General features: G+C 41.8%; 2 protein-coding genes across 4 annotated transcripts in view; one reads left to right on the top strand and one right to left on the bottom strand.

The window, feature by feature from the left end:
- The window catches only part of LOC103512733 (cystathionine beta-synthase), a 14,151-nt gene extending 6,739 nt beyond the window's left edge, over window positions 1-7,412 (top strand). For 2 of the 3 annotated variants that reach the window (XM_017445520.2, XM_026826134.1), the window contains exons 3-5: window positions 2,759-3,047; window positions 3,965-4,057; window positions 5,877-6,188. In XM_017445520.2, coding sequence (XP_017301009.1) covers window positions 2,759-3,047; window positions 3,965-4,057; window positions 5,877-6,064 — 570 coding nt within the window. In that variant the 3' untranslated portion in view covers window positions 6,065-6,188. Of the gene's footprint in view, window positions 1-2,758; window positions 3,048-3,964; window positions 4,058-5,876; window positions 6,189-6,647; window positions 6,741-7,100 lie in introns of those variants that run through there. The other variant, XM_017445521.2, reaches the window with a different exon arrangement.
- LOC103512732 (intraflagellar transport protein 57 homolog) lies at window positions 7,163-14,653 on the bottom strand. Its single transcript, XM_026826128.1, has 10 exons — window positions 14,605-14,653; window positions 14,407-14,512; window positions 13,854-14,016; window positions 13,306-13,392; window positions 12,752-12,952; window positions 10,841-10,949; window positions 9,566-9,788; window positions 8,586-8,685; window positions 7,917-8,171; window positions 7,163-7,742 (listed from the first exon to the last, which is right to left on the bottom strand). The coding sequence occupies exons 1-9, from the start codon at window positions 14,651-14,653 to the stop codon at window positions 7,944-7,946; spliced, it is 1,266 nt and encodes a 421-aa protein (XP_026681929.1). The 3' UTR covers window positions 7,163-7,742; window positions 7,917-7,943.
- Window positions 14,654-15,111: the final 458 nt, after the last annotated feature.

Below are 15,111 nucleotides of genomic sequence, written 5' to 3'. Positions count from 1 at the left end.
TTTCTCTACGACAAACCGTTCTTGAGATATTTTGTTCACAACTTTCTACTTTTTCCCATTTAAACCTGTAGTACGTACGAGAAAACTTTTCCTCGCTCGCCTAATATTTGAGTTTCGTTTATGTTTTTAGTTTGATAACTACAAGTTCGGCCATGCCTTTTCCACTAGTTTGGCCATGCCTCGGGATGAACTAGCGGGATTCCGGAGCGAAGCGACGGAATTCAGCTAGTAATATGATTAATTCTTATCATCTGAAATTCCTTTGTTTGACCAACATTTTCACAAATGCCCACTTCGTGTAGGTTCGTGATATTCCGGAGAGTCTATGCGCGTGGTGCCCTCAGGCGTTGGAATGCACGCTGGAGTCGAAGTTAGCCGAGGCCGGAGAGACGAACTTTGCCGAATAAATTTTATGACATGACTTGGACTCGAACCACCAACCTCCAGATCCAAAGTCCAATGCGTTAACAACTGCACCACTAAGGTTGGTTAATAGTTTCCACCTTTTGCTGTCAAATGGGACACACCAAGATGATTATATCCATTTTTGTGGACATACCTAAATGATTATGTCCACATTTGAGTACACACCATAATCATCATGTCCACATTTGAGGACACACCCACCAAATGTCCAGTAAAAATAGCTCCACATTTGAGCCCATTTCCACCTTTTGCTGTCAAATGGGACACACCAAGATGATTATATCCATTTTTGTGGACACACCTAAATGATTATGTCCACATTTGAGTACACACCATAATGATCATGTCCACATTTGAAGACACACCCACAAAATGTCCATTTTTGGGGGACAGATTTTTTGTGGACAAGACACTCACCATTCACATCATCCTCTCCTTCCGTCTCCTTGTCCACACTCACAAGCTCCAATGACTTCACCAAATCTATATACATAGTTCTAGACCGATTCAGCATAGCGACTTCGTCCACACTGGCCAGATGGTCTTGCCAGAAGGGTTTCGAGAGGGGCACGAATTTGACGTGAGGGGAAAACAGGGACCCGTCTAGGAAGGGATCGCCTTGGAGGGGAGGGGGAGATGTGGACTCGGCTCTGCCACCCCTGGCGGATGTGTCCGGCCCTGGGTCTGAAAGAAAGGTAGGTAAATCAGCTCTTTTACAGTAGAACCTCGATTATTTCAACTCCAAAACATCCTATCTTGTCATAGGAGAAGATCATAGAAAGTGATCGTTTCAACCTCGATCATTTCAACTACCCCCGGTCCCAATTAGTTGAAATAATCGAGGTTCTACTGTGTTTGTGTTAAACTCATTTTTCCTGCTCTATGACTTTGAAACATCACCTAAGTAAGCGCAACTGATCTATTGATCACATGTGAGTACATCGAGTCAAAACTTGGACATTACTTCGGTCGATCAATTAGGACTTCAATTCGTTCTGTTTCGGTTTATTTCTTCTCCTTCTATAATAACTTATGTCACGTGACATACCTCTGTATATCATGAATTCATCAAAGACCGGACCATTATTTCAAATGAAAACTTTGTAACTGAACCATCCAGGAGTGATAGCACGTTAAATGCACCAGATCCCAATGGATCACTGATGTTAAGCACGTTGCTTGTGGTTGGCATCCAAATGGGTGACTATTTGGGTAATTGTGTGCTGTTGGGTTTGCCCCGTCCCACTCAGGCTGGTTGTGAAGAATTGAGTAGCTTTTAGCCGAATGGAGGATAATAACCCCATCACTAAAAAACCTTGGCCATTAGGTATACAGTGACGTTATAAAACCTTGAAAAAAAAAAAAATCACCAAATGTGGGTATTTTTTTCCCACCAAAACTGAGAATAGCCAATTTTTTCCTATCAAAAGTGGGAATCGAACCCGGGACCTTCTGAATTAGCCGGAGCACATCGGATTGCGTCGCAGATGAAAAACGCTGTCGTGCTGGACCAGGTAAAGGCCAGTTCCCACTTGTACGGAAAAAAAAAATGTGTCGTGCTTAGTGGGAACACTCTCATTTAAATTACATTACGTACAGACATTCGGGAAAAAATCGGGTGAAACACACGACAAGTGAGAACGAGCCTTAAGTCGTCACGGTGAGATAGGCAGAAAACTAACTGCTTGGATAGTGGAAATTATAACCATTGAGGTCTTCTCGTTCTGAAATCGAAGGGAGGAGACGTTTCCACAAAAAAAAAAAAAAAAATGTGTCGTGCTTAGTGGGAACACTCTCATTTAAATTACATTGCCTACAGGACATTCGGGAAAAAATCGGGTGAAACACACGACAAGTGAGAACGGGCCTTAAGTCGTCACGGTGAGATAGGTAGAAAACTAACTGCTTGGATAGAGGAAATTATAACCATTGAGGTCTTCTCGTTCTGAAATCGAAGGGAGGAACTTGTACGGAAAAAAATCGTGTCGTGTGTAGTGGAAACACTCTCATTTAAATTACATTGCCTACAGGACATTCGGGAAAAAATCGGATGAAACTCACGACAAGTGAGAACGGGCCTTAAGTCGTCACAGTGAGATAGGTAGAAAACTAACTGCTTGGATAGAGGAAATTATAAGAGGAAATTATAACCATTGAGGTCTTCTCGTTCTGAAATCGAAGGGAGGAGGACAGGTTAGGAGAAAGTTAGCGATTCCGAGAACGAAACTCATCTGTTTAGGATAAAGTTTGCTGCTGGCGATAATTGAACCCTAGAGCTTATGAGGCAGACGCGCTACCAAATAATCATCTTTTATTTCTCTGTTTCCGACAGTTCCGCAACCCGAACAACCCGCTGTCTCACTACGAGACCACAGCTGAGGAAATACTCCGCGACACGGGCGGCAAAGTCGACATGATCGTCCTTGGTTGCGGCACAGGCGGCACAGCGAGCGGAATTGGCCGCAAGATTAAGGAGAAGTGTCCGTCGTGCAAGCTGGTGGGGGCAGATCCGTTTGGATCTATTCTGGCGCAACCACAATCCCTTAACGATGTGCCGGAGAACCAGATTTCGTACAATGAGGTGGAGGGGATTGGGTATTCCTTTGCCGCCACAACGTTAGGTGAGGAGAGTTTAAGTCAATTGTTTTTTTAGAGTTATTTACAGAGGGAAACTTTAAAGGTGTGTCCATACAAAATCGACTGGCCGTAGCTGCATCGACAACATAGAAATTCACATCGTCGCGTGCCGCATCGATAAACGGCCGGTCGACTATGTCCTTGTCCCTTTAAGAGGTTTGATAGAGGGAGCTGTAACTACTGAGGTCATAATTATCGTCCCAAAATATTGAAGAGAGCAGGAGGACAAGACAGGAATAAGCCAGTCGTTCCAAGAACGAGCCTTCTCTATTTAAAGTTAGGGTAGGAATAGGTAGGGTAGGAATAGAACTAGGTTGCGGAATTTTTTGTTAGGAATGTTAGGAATTAGGAATAAAGGGTAGGAATAGAACTAGGTTGCGCGATTTTTTGTTTAATAGGGGTTTAACCCCTATCAAACAAAAATAACTGTTAGGGTTTTTAGTGACGGGGGTTTTACCCTCCATTCGGTGACAAGCTACGGGCCGCACCTCACACTAACCTCACCCAACCTGAATCAGCCTGAGTGAGGCCGGGAAAAGCCAACAGGCAATTGGCCAGATAAGTCGTACGTACATCCCTTGTGGAATTTTCATGGTGGGTAATTACGTCACTACTTGATCAGTCGATAATGAATTCAGTTTTACCGGTCGAGTCGAGTTCTAGGTCGAGTTTTACCACCGTGGATTGTCTCAGTATTGAGTTCAATCCGGGGTTGACCTGGATATTGAGCATAGGGAACTCCTCGTTTCATCTCAATCCCGAATTGGTAAACCCCAGCATAAGAAGATCACGTAAAACATTTCAAACTTGATCAAAACTTGTATTTCACAATTTATTGTCCTGTTCTTATTGATAATGATAAACATTAAATAAATAAATTGTATTCATCTCTGTTTTACAGATAGAAACGTGATTGACCAATGGGGGAAGTGCGGTGACAAAGATACCTTCCTGATGGCGCGCAGACTAATCAAATCCGAAGGTCTTCTAGTTGGTAAGTACGCCAGAAATACCTATAGATGGGGAGCTAGGACCTGAAATGCTACGTGGGGAGGTACAAAATTTTTGACCATGGAATATGGTGTGAAAGGTCGAGAACTGCTATGGTCTTATCGTCCCGAAATAGAAGAGAGAAGGAAGACAGGATAGGAGAAAGCCAGCCGGTCCGAGAACGAACATTATCCCATCTTTGAGAGATACTTACAGAGGGAAATTTTAAAGGTGTGTCCATACAAAATCGACTGGCCGTAGCTGCATTGACAACATAGAAATTCACATCGTCGCGTGCCGCATCGATAAACGGCCGGTCGACTATGTCCTTGTCCCTTTAAGAGGTTTAATAGAGGGAGCTGTAACTACTGAGGTCATAATTATCGTCCCAAAATTGAAGAGAGCAGGAGAACAAGACAGGAAAATGGCAGTCGTCCCATCGTCCCAAGAACGAGCCTTCTCTATTTAAAGTTCCCCCGGGTAGGAATAGAACTAGGTTGAGCATTTTTTGTTTAATTTTGTTTAGTTTGAGATAATGGTCAAGTACGATATCATACATATTTCTAGACATGGTCTTCACTTTTGACTGGAGTGGATTATGGACTGTCCCCTATCTGATAGACGTTAAAAAACAAGACTAAAGATAAAAGGACAGACGAGTTGATACATTTCGACCATTACTATGGCCATCTTCAGAGTTGTTCTGAAGATGGCCATAGTAATGGTCGAAATATATCAACTCGTCTGTCCTTTTATCCTTTTTCTTGTTTTTTAACGTCTATCAGATAGGGGACAGTCCATAATCCACTCCAGTCAAGTGAAGACCATGTCTAGAAATATTTTTTTGTTTAATAGGGGTTTAACCCCTATCAAACAAAAATACATAACTGTTAGGGTTTTTAGTGACGCGGGTTTTACCCTCCATTCGGTGACAAGCGACGGGCCGCACCTCACACTAACCTCACCCAACCTGAATCAGCCTGAGTGAGGCCGGGAAAAGCCAACAGGCAATTGGCCAGATAAGTCGTACGTACATCCCTTGTGGAATTTTCATGGTGGGTAATTACGTCACTACTAGATCAGTCGATAATGAATTCAGTTTTACCGAGGTCGAGTCGAGCTCTAGGTCGAGTTTTACCACCGTGAATTGGCTCAGGATTGAGTTCAATCCGAGGTTGACCTGGATATTGAGCATAGGGAACTCCTCGTTTCATCTCAATCCCGAATTGGTAAACCCCAGCATAAGAAGATCACGTAAAACATTTCAAACTTGATCAAAAATTGTATTTCAAAATTTTATTGTCCTGTTCTTATTGATATTGACAAACATTAAATAAATAAATTGTATTGTATTCATCTCTGTTCTACAGATAGAAACGTGATTGACCAATGGGGGAAGTGCGGTGACAAAGATACCTTCCTGATGGCGCGCAGACTAATCAAATCCGAAGGTCTACTAGTTGGTAAGTACAACAGAAATACCTATAGATGGGGAGCTAGTACCTGAAATACTACGTGGGAAGGTACAAAATTTTGACCATGGGATATGGTGTGGAAAGTCGAGAAAAAATAGAAAGCCCATTTCTTACACCTCAAATTGGGGGCGTTTGGCGGCAATGGCCGTCCGGAAAATCGAAAATAAGTATATAAATATCAAAATGAGTATTCATATAGCTAATAGCTTCCTAGTGACCCAAAACACACAACCCCAACCCAAAGTTGTGACTTTCGTTAAAAATGAATAGCCAGAATAGCGCACCCCTAAATGGGATTTAGCTCAAAAGTCACATAATAAAACACGGCTTTTCTTCTCCCTCCCCCAGGTGGCAGCAGCGGTACGGCTATGCACGTGGCATGCCAGGCCGCCAAATCATTACGGCCCGACCAGCGCTGTGTGGTGATTCTGGCGGATGGGGTCCGCAACTATTTGACCAAGTTCATAAGTGATGAGTGGATGATTGAGAAGGGATTCCTGGACGAGGCAGAAGAACTCGAAGAGATGATCCAGTGAGGGCAAGTTGGATTTAGGGCGTAGACCCACCTTAAACTCTACAAGTCTACGCCTTATCCACGCATTAATAAGGATGAACAAATTTTATTTACCTATTAATAAAGGTATCTAATTTATAAATAAACAAAAGTCTTTTTTCTTTCCGTATTTACATATACACATGATGGAGAATTTTAGCGACCACTTTTTCGATTCTTGGCGTTATATTCAACATTAAGTGTTTTTTTATAAGTCGTACGTACATCCCTTGTGGAATTTTCATGGTGGGTAATTACGTCACTACTTGATCAGTCGATAATGAATTCAGTTTTACCGGTCGAGTCGAGTTCTAGGTCGAGTTTTACCACCGTGGATTGTCTCAGTATTGAGTTTAATCCGGGGTTGACCTGGATATTGAGCATAGGGAACTCCTCGTTTCATCTCAATCCCGAATCGGTAAACCCCAGCAACCCAGCATAAGAAGATCACGTAAAACATTTCAAACTTGATCAAAACTTGTATTTCACAATTTATTGTCCTGTTCTTATTGATAATGATAAACATTAAATAAATAAATTGTATTGTATTCATCTCTGTTCTACAGATAGAAACGTGATTGACCAATGGGGGAAGTGTGGGGATAAAGATACCTTCCTGATGGCGCGCAGACTAATCAAATCCGAAGGTCTTCTAGTTGGTAAGTACGCCAGAAATACCTATAGATGGGGAGTTAGGACCTGAAATACTACGTGGGAAGGTACAAAATTTTTGACCATGGGATGTGGTGTGAAAGGTCGAGAACAAATAGAAAGCCCATTTCTTACACCTCAAACCGGGGGCGTTTGGCGGCAATGGCCGTCCGGAAAATCGAAAATAAGTATATAAATATCAAAATGAGTATTCATATAGCGAATAGCTTCCCAGTGACCCAAAACACACAACCCCGACCCAAAGTTGTGACTTTCGTTAAAAATGAATAGCCAGAATAGCGCACCCCTAAATGGGATTTAGCTCAAAAGTCACATAATAAAACACGGTTTTTCTTCTCACCCCACAGGTGGCAGCAGCGGTACGGCTATGCACGTGGCATGCCAGGCCGCCAAATCATTACGGCCTGACCAGCGCTGTGTGGTGATTCTGGCGGATGGGGTCCGCAACTATTTGACCAAGTTCATTAGTGATGAGTGGATGATTGAGAAGGGATTCCTGGACGAGGCAGAAGAACTCGAAGAGATGATCCAGTGAGGACAAGTTGGATTTAGGGCGTAGACCCACCTTAAACTCTACAAGTCTACGCCTTATCGACGCATTAATAAGGATGAACAAATTTTATTTACCTATTAATAAAGGTATCTAATTTATAAATAAACAAGTCTTTTTTCTTTCCGTCTTTACATATGCACATGATGGAGAATTTTAGCGACCACTTTTTCGATTCTTGGCGTTATATTCAACATTAAGTGTTTTTTTGGGGGGGATATCACTGTTTTTGGTCTGAAAATCTGTACATTTACCGTGACCAGGTTTGATAAAATTAACAGAAAATTAGGTAGGTACCAAAGAGAGAAAAAAATACTTACACCCATGTTTATGAACAAAATACTGGCTCTTAAATCGCACTGAAGCATCAATGCCAAACATCTGATTTGCCAAAATTGTCTTCAGTTTGACTTGAGAGTGAGAATTTTTGTTCATTATAAAATTAACAGAAAATTAGGTAGGTACCAAAGAGAGAAAAAAATACTTACACCCATGTTTATGAACAAAATACTGGCTCTTAAATCAAATCGCACTGAAGCATCTATGCCAAACATCTGATTTGCCAAAATTGTCTTCAGTCTGACTTGAGAGTGAGAATTTTTGTTCATTAATACGGGTGTGAGTTCTGGGCATGTTTTTATTAATGTGCTGGAATCTTGGCGTTGTTTTGTACGGAGTTTTTATCACGAAGTCTGGCCTGTAGTAAGGTATGATCTGCCACTCCAATTTGAATGTTTACTGATTTGAGTTCGGATTTCAACACCGCGATGGCCTTCTTTATATTGATAAGGGGAGCTGTAAAAACAATACATGAATGAATTGCACTGAGGTAACATCGAACAAGTAGAAAATATGTCACGTGACATACCTCTGTATATCATGAATTCATCAAAGACCGGACCATTATTTCAAATGAAAACTTTGTAACTGAACCATCCAGCAGTGATAACACGTTAAATGCACCAGATCCCAATGGATCACTGATGTTAAGCACGTTGCTCGTGGTTGGCATCCAAATGGGTGACTATTTGGGTAATTGTGTGCTGTTGAGTTTGCCCCGTCCCACTCAGGCTGGTTGATATTTATATGTGAAGAATTGAGTACCTTTTAGCCGAATGGAGGGTAATAACCCCATCACTAAAAAACCTTGGCCATTAGGTATACAGTGACGTTATTAAACCTTAAAATAATAATAAAATCACCAAATGTGGGTATTTTTTTCCCGCCAAAACTGATAATAGGTAATTTTTTTTCTATCAAAAGTGGGAATCGAACCCGGGACCTTCTGACCTACAGGGATGTTCTGAAACAAGGGAAATATACAGAGGGTTTGGTTACCTTGGTTCTTATTCCACAGGGACTTCTCACCATTAACATAGTACCTGCCTCAGTATGCATCAGCATCACACAGTAGTGACGTATTTTATAAGAGTGAGTGCAAAGTTATTCGTGGAACATTCTGGTGTTAGACAAGAATAAGGATGTCAGCTTAGTTAAGTTGGAGGTCAGCGCGCCTACCTTGATTTAGGTCGCGGGTTCGGTTCTCGCCCTGGGCGAACTTTATCCTAAACAGATAAGGGTCGTTCTAGGAAATCTAGGACGTTCTCAGAACGGGTAGCTTTCTCCTACCCTGTCCTCCTCGTTTCGATTTCGGAATGAAATCTCCGTTGTTACAGTCCCCTCTATCAAACCTCAGTTAGACTCTTTTTATTTTAGATCACACTTTAGATTTAAGGAGGACAGGTTAGGAGAAAGTTAGCGATTCCGAGAACGAAACTCATCTGTTTAGGATAAAGTTTGCTGCTGGCGATAATTGAACCCGCGACCTAGAGCTTACGAGGCAGACGGATTCCGTGACTGGCTGTTGCGGGGTCCACTCAGCCTCGTGAGGAAAATGAGTAGCTATGTAATATAAATACGCATAGTCGCATAGCGACCGGTGCCAGCATGTAGTTAAACATTGGATTTTAGGATTATTGATCTTCCCATCTTCAGATACAAGGGACTGGCGATCTCATCTGGACCAAATCCGATCTCACAAGCAGAAGATGGAGGATACCATGAAATCCGCTCAGACGCACCTAGAGAGCTGCAGTGAGCACCAAAGTTGTGACATAATAACACAAAGAAACTGCATTTACATTTTATGTAAAACAAGTGTAATTATAGTAAAATTGAGGCGTGCATTTCCTTAACGTTTCCATTTCCACTTAGTTCTCTGTGAGTCTGTGACACATCTTATCTCTCTGTGGCATGTCTTACCTCTCTGTGGCATGTCTGAGTTCATCCTGGGCAGTTCGGAATTTGGCCAGCTGTCCTGTGAGTTGTGTATTGAGCATTTTCTCCCTCATAGCAATCTTATCCAGACTAGTACTCATATCGGCCGATAGTTTCTCTAGGTGTGTCTGAGCGGATTTCATGGTATCCTCCATCTTCTGCTTGTGAGATCGGATTTGGTCCAGATGAGATCGCCAGTCCCTTGTATCTGAAGATGGGAAGAAGATGAGATTGCAATGAAATAGACACTGTTCACAAAACCGTAGAGCTAGGGCCAGCCTAGTTAGGAAGATAATGCGTCTGCCTTGTAAGAGGTAGCGGGTTCGATTCCACCCAGGGGTGAACTTTATCCCAAACAGATAAGGTTCGTTAGTGGAATAGCTGCCTTTCTACTAGAGGGGGACACTCCTCTCTTCATTTTCTGGACGATAAGATCTTTCCTAGGGTGTATCAATTGTATCATGCCCATGATAATTCACCGGGTATAGAGTTACCTAATATTCAAAATTGACTTGAAAATTGTTTACCTTCCACTTAAAAGTCAATTATTATGGAGTAAGTGAGTCTGCCTTGTGAGCTCTAAGTCGCGGGTTTGATTCCCGCCGGGGGCGAAAAAAAGTTCAGCTTTTAACAACGTAGTCCTAGATGAGATCGCCAGTCCCTTGTATCTGAAGATGGGAAGAAGATTAGATGTAAATGTAAATGGTTTTATTGACAGTAATATAGGTTTTCATTGCATTATATTGCAGATTGCATTAGATTAGATTACTTACTTACTTACTTATCCGGTTATACAGGCCGTGAAGGTCCAAAACCTGCTCTGATGAGCCTAGATGAGATCGCCAGTCCCTTGTATCTGAAGATGGGAAGAAGATTAGATGTAAATGTAAATGGTTTTATTGACAGTAATATAGGTTTTTATTGCATTATATTGCCGATTGCATTAGATTAGATTACAGAACAAAATAGGTAAAGATTGCATTAGAACAAAACCGTACAGCCAGTCTAGTTAACTTGAAAGGTAAGTGAGTCTGCCTTGTGAGCTCTAAGTCGCGGGTTTGATTCCCGCCGGGGGCGAAAAAAAGTTCAGCTTTTAACAACGTAGTCCTACCTCTGTGATGTATTTGCAATACAAACTTTATGGTATTCTATCTTACCAGAGGTTACTCTGCGGTACTTACCAGACTTGAGTGTCACCCTGAGGAGTGGTAGAACTCTCTCCACTTCCAATCTCCACTCTGTCTCATCGACGGTACTTACCAGACTTGAGTGTCACCCTGAGGAGTGGTAGAACTCTCTCCACTTCCAATCTCCACTCTGTCTCATCGACATTAGATTCCAAGACATGATCTGGCTTACTGGACGAGTCCTGAAAATCAATGCAAAATGGTTAATCGCTTAAATGGTAGATATTGCCCTAAGTTATTACTGAAATCGTCCTGAAAATCAATAGAGCCAGACGCGCTACGCTCAATACATTATAGGTTGAATGGTAGAGATTGCCCTAGGCATGCCCTAAAAGTAATGATTTCATCCTTTGTTTTTAATTTCTCGTGTTGGTGTACAATTAATTAGCCGATCGTTCCGAAGACGAAGACAGAAGGGAGAGAGGATAGGAGAAAGCGAGAGAATCAGTCGTTCCGATAATGAATATTATCTGTTTCTCATCGACATTAGATTCTAAGACATGATCTGGCTTACTGGACGAGTCCTGAAAATCAATGCAAAATGGTTAATAGCTTAAATGGTAGATATTGCCCTAAGGTATTACTGAAATCGTCCTGAAAATCAATAGAGCCAGACGCGCTACGCTCAATATATTATAGGTTGAATGGTAGAGATTGCCCTAGGTATGCGTATGCCCTAAAAGTAATGATTTCATCCTATGTGTTCAATTTCTCGTGTTGGTGTACAATTAATTAGGCGATCGTTCCGAAAGCGAAGACCGAAGGGAGATAGGATAGGAGAAAGCGAGAGAATCAGTCGTTCCGATAATGAATATTATCTGTTCAAGACCAAACGAATATTATCTGTTCAGGACCAAACGAATATTATCTGTTCAGGACCAAACGAATATTATCTGTTCAGGACCAAATCCGCCCGGACGGGAATCGAAACCGCAACCTAGCGCTTACAAGGCAGACGCGCTACCTTCCAAGCTAACAGCCTAGTTATCATTTTGAGGTTTTCCGGACATGAGTGCAGAGTCTTCTGGCTATTCGAAATCAGGCAGTAAAAAATAAGCTAGATGTGTCAAGAAAAAGTTCCTCGATCTAATCTCTAATTGAAATGAAAAATTGAATTTGGCTGCATATTTGGGCCTTATGACATTTTTGTCAATGCTAAAAGGTGGAAAAAAAATCAATTTTAATCTCTAACTAATCAATGCCACAAAAAAAAACACACATTTTTTACTCATCAAGCGCCACAAAAGACCAATTCTCATCGACATTAGATTCTAAGACATGATCTGGCTTACTGGACGAGTCCTGAAAATCAATGCAAAATGGTTAATAGCTTAAATGGTATATATTGCCCTAAGGGCCTAAGGTATTACTGAAATCGTCCTGAAAATCAATAGAGCCAGACGCGCTACGCTGAATACATTATAGGTTGAATGGTAGAGATTGCCCTAGATATAAGTTTTACCGAAGCCTAGGTATGCCCTAAAAGAAATGATTTCATCCTTTGTTTTTAATTTCTCGTGTTGGTGTACAATTAATTAGTCGATCGTTCCGAAAGCGAAGACCGAAGGGAGACAGGATAGGAAAAAGCGAGAGAATCAGTGGTTCCGAGAACGAATATTATCTGTTCAGGACCAAAGCCGCCCGGACGGGAATCGAACCCGCAACCTAGCGCTTACAAGGCAGACGCGCTAGCTTCCAAGCTAACAGCCTAGTTATCATTTTGAGGTTTTCCGGACATGAGTGCAGAGTCTTCCTTATTAGAAAGGGGCGAATACAAAGACAGCACCTGAAGGATTGTGGTCACCTTTAGAAGATCTAGCGCTTACAAGGCAGACGCGCTAGCTTCCAAGCTAACAGCCTAGTTATCATTTTGAGGTTTTCCGGACATGAGTGCAGAGTCTTCGTTATAAGATAGGGGCGAATGCAAAGACAGCACCTGAAGGATTGTGGTCACCTTTAGAAGAAATTTACTAGGCTGACTTACCTGGAAACTAATGTTGTTCATTCTATGCAAATCCTCAATGTTCATAAGAGCATCTTCGTCTTCTGAAGATATCTCGGCTATCATTTCTTCCTCTATTTTCTCCAGAAGAAGCTCAGAATCATCCTCCACAATAACTTCCTCTGTGGTTACTTCTTTGGGAGGTTGAGGTCTGAGGAGGAAAGACAGACGTGAATCAATTGCGTACGGACGGTACATCCTTGTGTACGGACGGTACATCCTTGTGTACGGACGGTACATCCTTGTGTAAGGACGGTACATCCTTGTGTAAGGACGGTACATCCTTGTGTAAGGACGGTACATCCTTGTGAAACCTCTGTGGTTACTTCTTTGGGAGGTTGAGGTCTGAGGAGGAAAGACAGACGTGAATCAATTGCGTACGGACGGTACATCCTTGTGTATGGACGGTAGGTACATCCTTGTGTAAGGACGGTACACCGTTGCTGATGGTAATTATTACTGTGATCAAATCCCCAAACAAGGTTGAGGATAAAATTCCACCTCGACTAAGAGTCTGAGCTTAAGCTCGGTTTCATTTTATCTGCCACTGCATCCAGGATATAAATCACATGTGGTCCATATCCCTGCTTTAGTTTATTCGGAGGAAAATCTACAGGGATGTTCTGAAACAAGGAAAATATACAAAGGGTTTTGTTACCTTAGTTGCTTAGTTCTTATTCCACAGGGACTTCTCACCATTAACATAGTACCTGCCTCAGTATGCATCACACAGTAGCGGGTTCGGTTCTCGCCCTGGGCGAACTTTATCCTAAACAGATAAGGATCGTTCTAGGAAATCTAGGACGTTTTCAGAACGGGTAGCTTTCTCCTACCCTGTCCTCCTCGCTCCTCGGAACGATAACTCCGTTGTTACAGTCCCCTTTATCAAACCTCAGTAGACTCTTTTTATTTTAGATCACACTTTAGATTTACATCAGACATTAAAAAGAAAAAAAAAATCTCGTGAATTCACCCGATTTTTTTTCCGAATGTCCTGTAGGCAATGTAATTTAAATGAGACTGTTCCCACTCCACACGACACGATTTTTTTTCCGAACGACACAAAATGTCCTTGTAAACTCACCAGTTGACGGGTAAGATCCAAAATGGTGGCAATGAGAGAGTTAGGGTCATCAGACTCCTGTGGCGCTTCCATACTGAGTCCTGCCTTACTGAACAACCAAGCTGCTAGAGAAGTAAACATGAAGAACTGCTCTCCTGGATTGGTCTGGAGGGCGAAGTAATGTCTGGAAATGTGGAAAACAGAGGTGATGCATTATTGATAGACTACATTCTCATTTAATTTAGTAATTTTATTCCATTTTCGATACACCAACATTGATTTTTTACGAGGTTTGACAGAGGGAACTGTAACTGCCGAGGTCTTATCGTCCCGAAATCAAAGAGAGAAGGAAGGCAGGATAGGAGAAAGAGAGCCGTTCCGAGAACGAACAATATCCGTTGAGGATAAAATCCGCCCCGGGCGCGAATCGAACCCGAGGCCTAGTGCTTACAAGGCAGACGCGTTACCCTCCAAGCTAACTAAGCTGGCCTGTATTTCTTTAACTATGGATTAACTGAAAACTCTCTGTGGTAAGATGAGGTATGAGAAATTTTAAAGAGAGAAAATTCCATACCTCGGCTGGGATTGAACCCACGCCCTCCTGTTTACCAGGCGAGCGCCTTGACCACTACACCACCGAGGCAGGCGAGTGTTCGGATATAGTCTCTGACGACGAGTACCTATGCTCAAAGGTAAAATGTGACTATAGCATGAGAGTGTACTAAGGTGGGTCCAAACATAGTAGATCGGCCTTCGATCGAAGAGATAAAACCTTCTAAGGAAGAGTTTTGCTGTTCTTGTTTGGTTTCATTTCTTCTCATTGGATTACTAAAATTTTGAGTGTGAAATTGCTAATTTTTTCCCTCTTTGGTAAAGAAATGAACTAGCTGATAGGTATGAAAAAATTGATATTTTAGATGTTCACTTCATACGATAGTAATTTAGTAATACAAGTTTCTTCTCTACACATCTAGCCTATTTGTTTAATGCCTCAAACTTTCCCTCTTTGGTAAAGAAATGAACTAGCTGATAGGTATGAAAAAATTGATATTTTAGATGTTCACTTCATACGATAGTAATTTAGTTTCTTCTCTACACATCTAGCTTATATGTTTAATGCCTCAAAACAATGATTTCCTCCTAACCAAATGTGTTCAGGGAAAGAAAAATAACTAATAGTACGTCTTCGCGAGTGAATGAAGCTTTCCATTTGTAGTCAACCATTTTACAGTCAGCTTTCTCATTGCAATTTTATGTACTTAGAGTAATTTACTACTCT

This window comes from Diaphorina citri, unplaced genomic scaffold (assembly GCF_000475195.1).
Source record: "Diaphorina citri unplaced genomic scaffold, Diaci psyllid genome assembly version 1.1 scaffold878, whole genome shotgun sequence".
Classification (NCBI taxonomy): Eukaryota; Metazoa; Arthropoda; class Insecta; order Hemiptera; family Psyllidae; genus Diaphorina; species Diaphorina citri.
The sequence above is the reverse complement of the archived record's forward strand: the minus strand, read 5'-3'. Positions and strand labels throughout refer to the sequence as shown.

What these genes read in the sequence shown, in the direction of transcription:
- LOC103512732 (XM_026826128.1), bottom strand. Translation starts at nt 14,653, where the DNA reads ATGAGAAGAAATGAAACCAAACAAGAACAGCAAAACTCTTCCTTAGAA. An exon ending in TGGATCTTACCCGTCAACTG is followed by an intron (nt 13,393 to 13,853) that starts GTGAGTTTACAA and finishes TCCTTGTTTCAG; the next exon opens with AACATCCCTGTAGATTTTCC. An exon ending in CTCAGACATGCCACAGAGAG is followed by an intron (nt 8,686 to 9,565) that starts GTAAGACATGCC and finishes ATACTGAGGCAG; the next exon opens with GTACTATGTTAATGGTGAGA.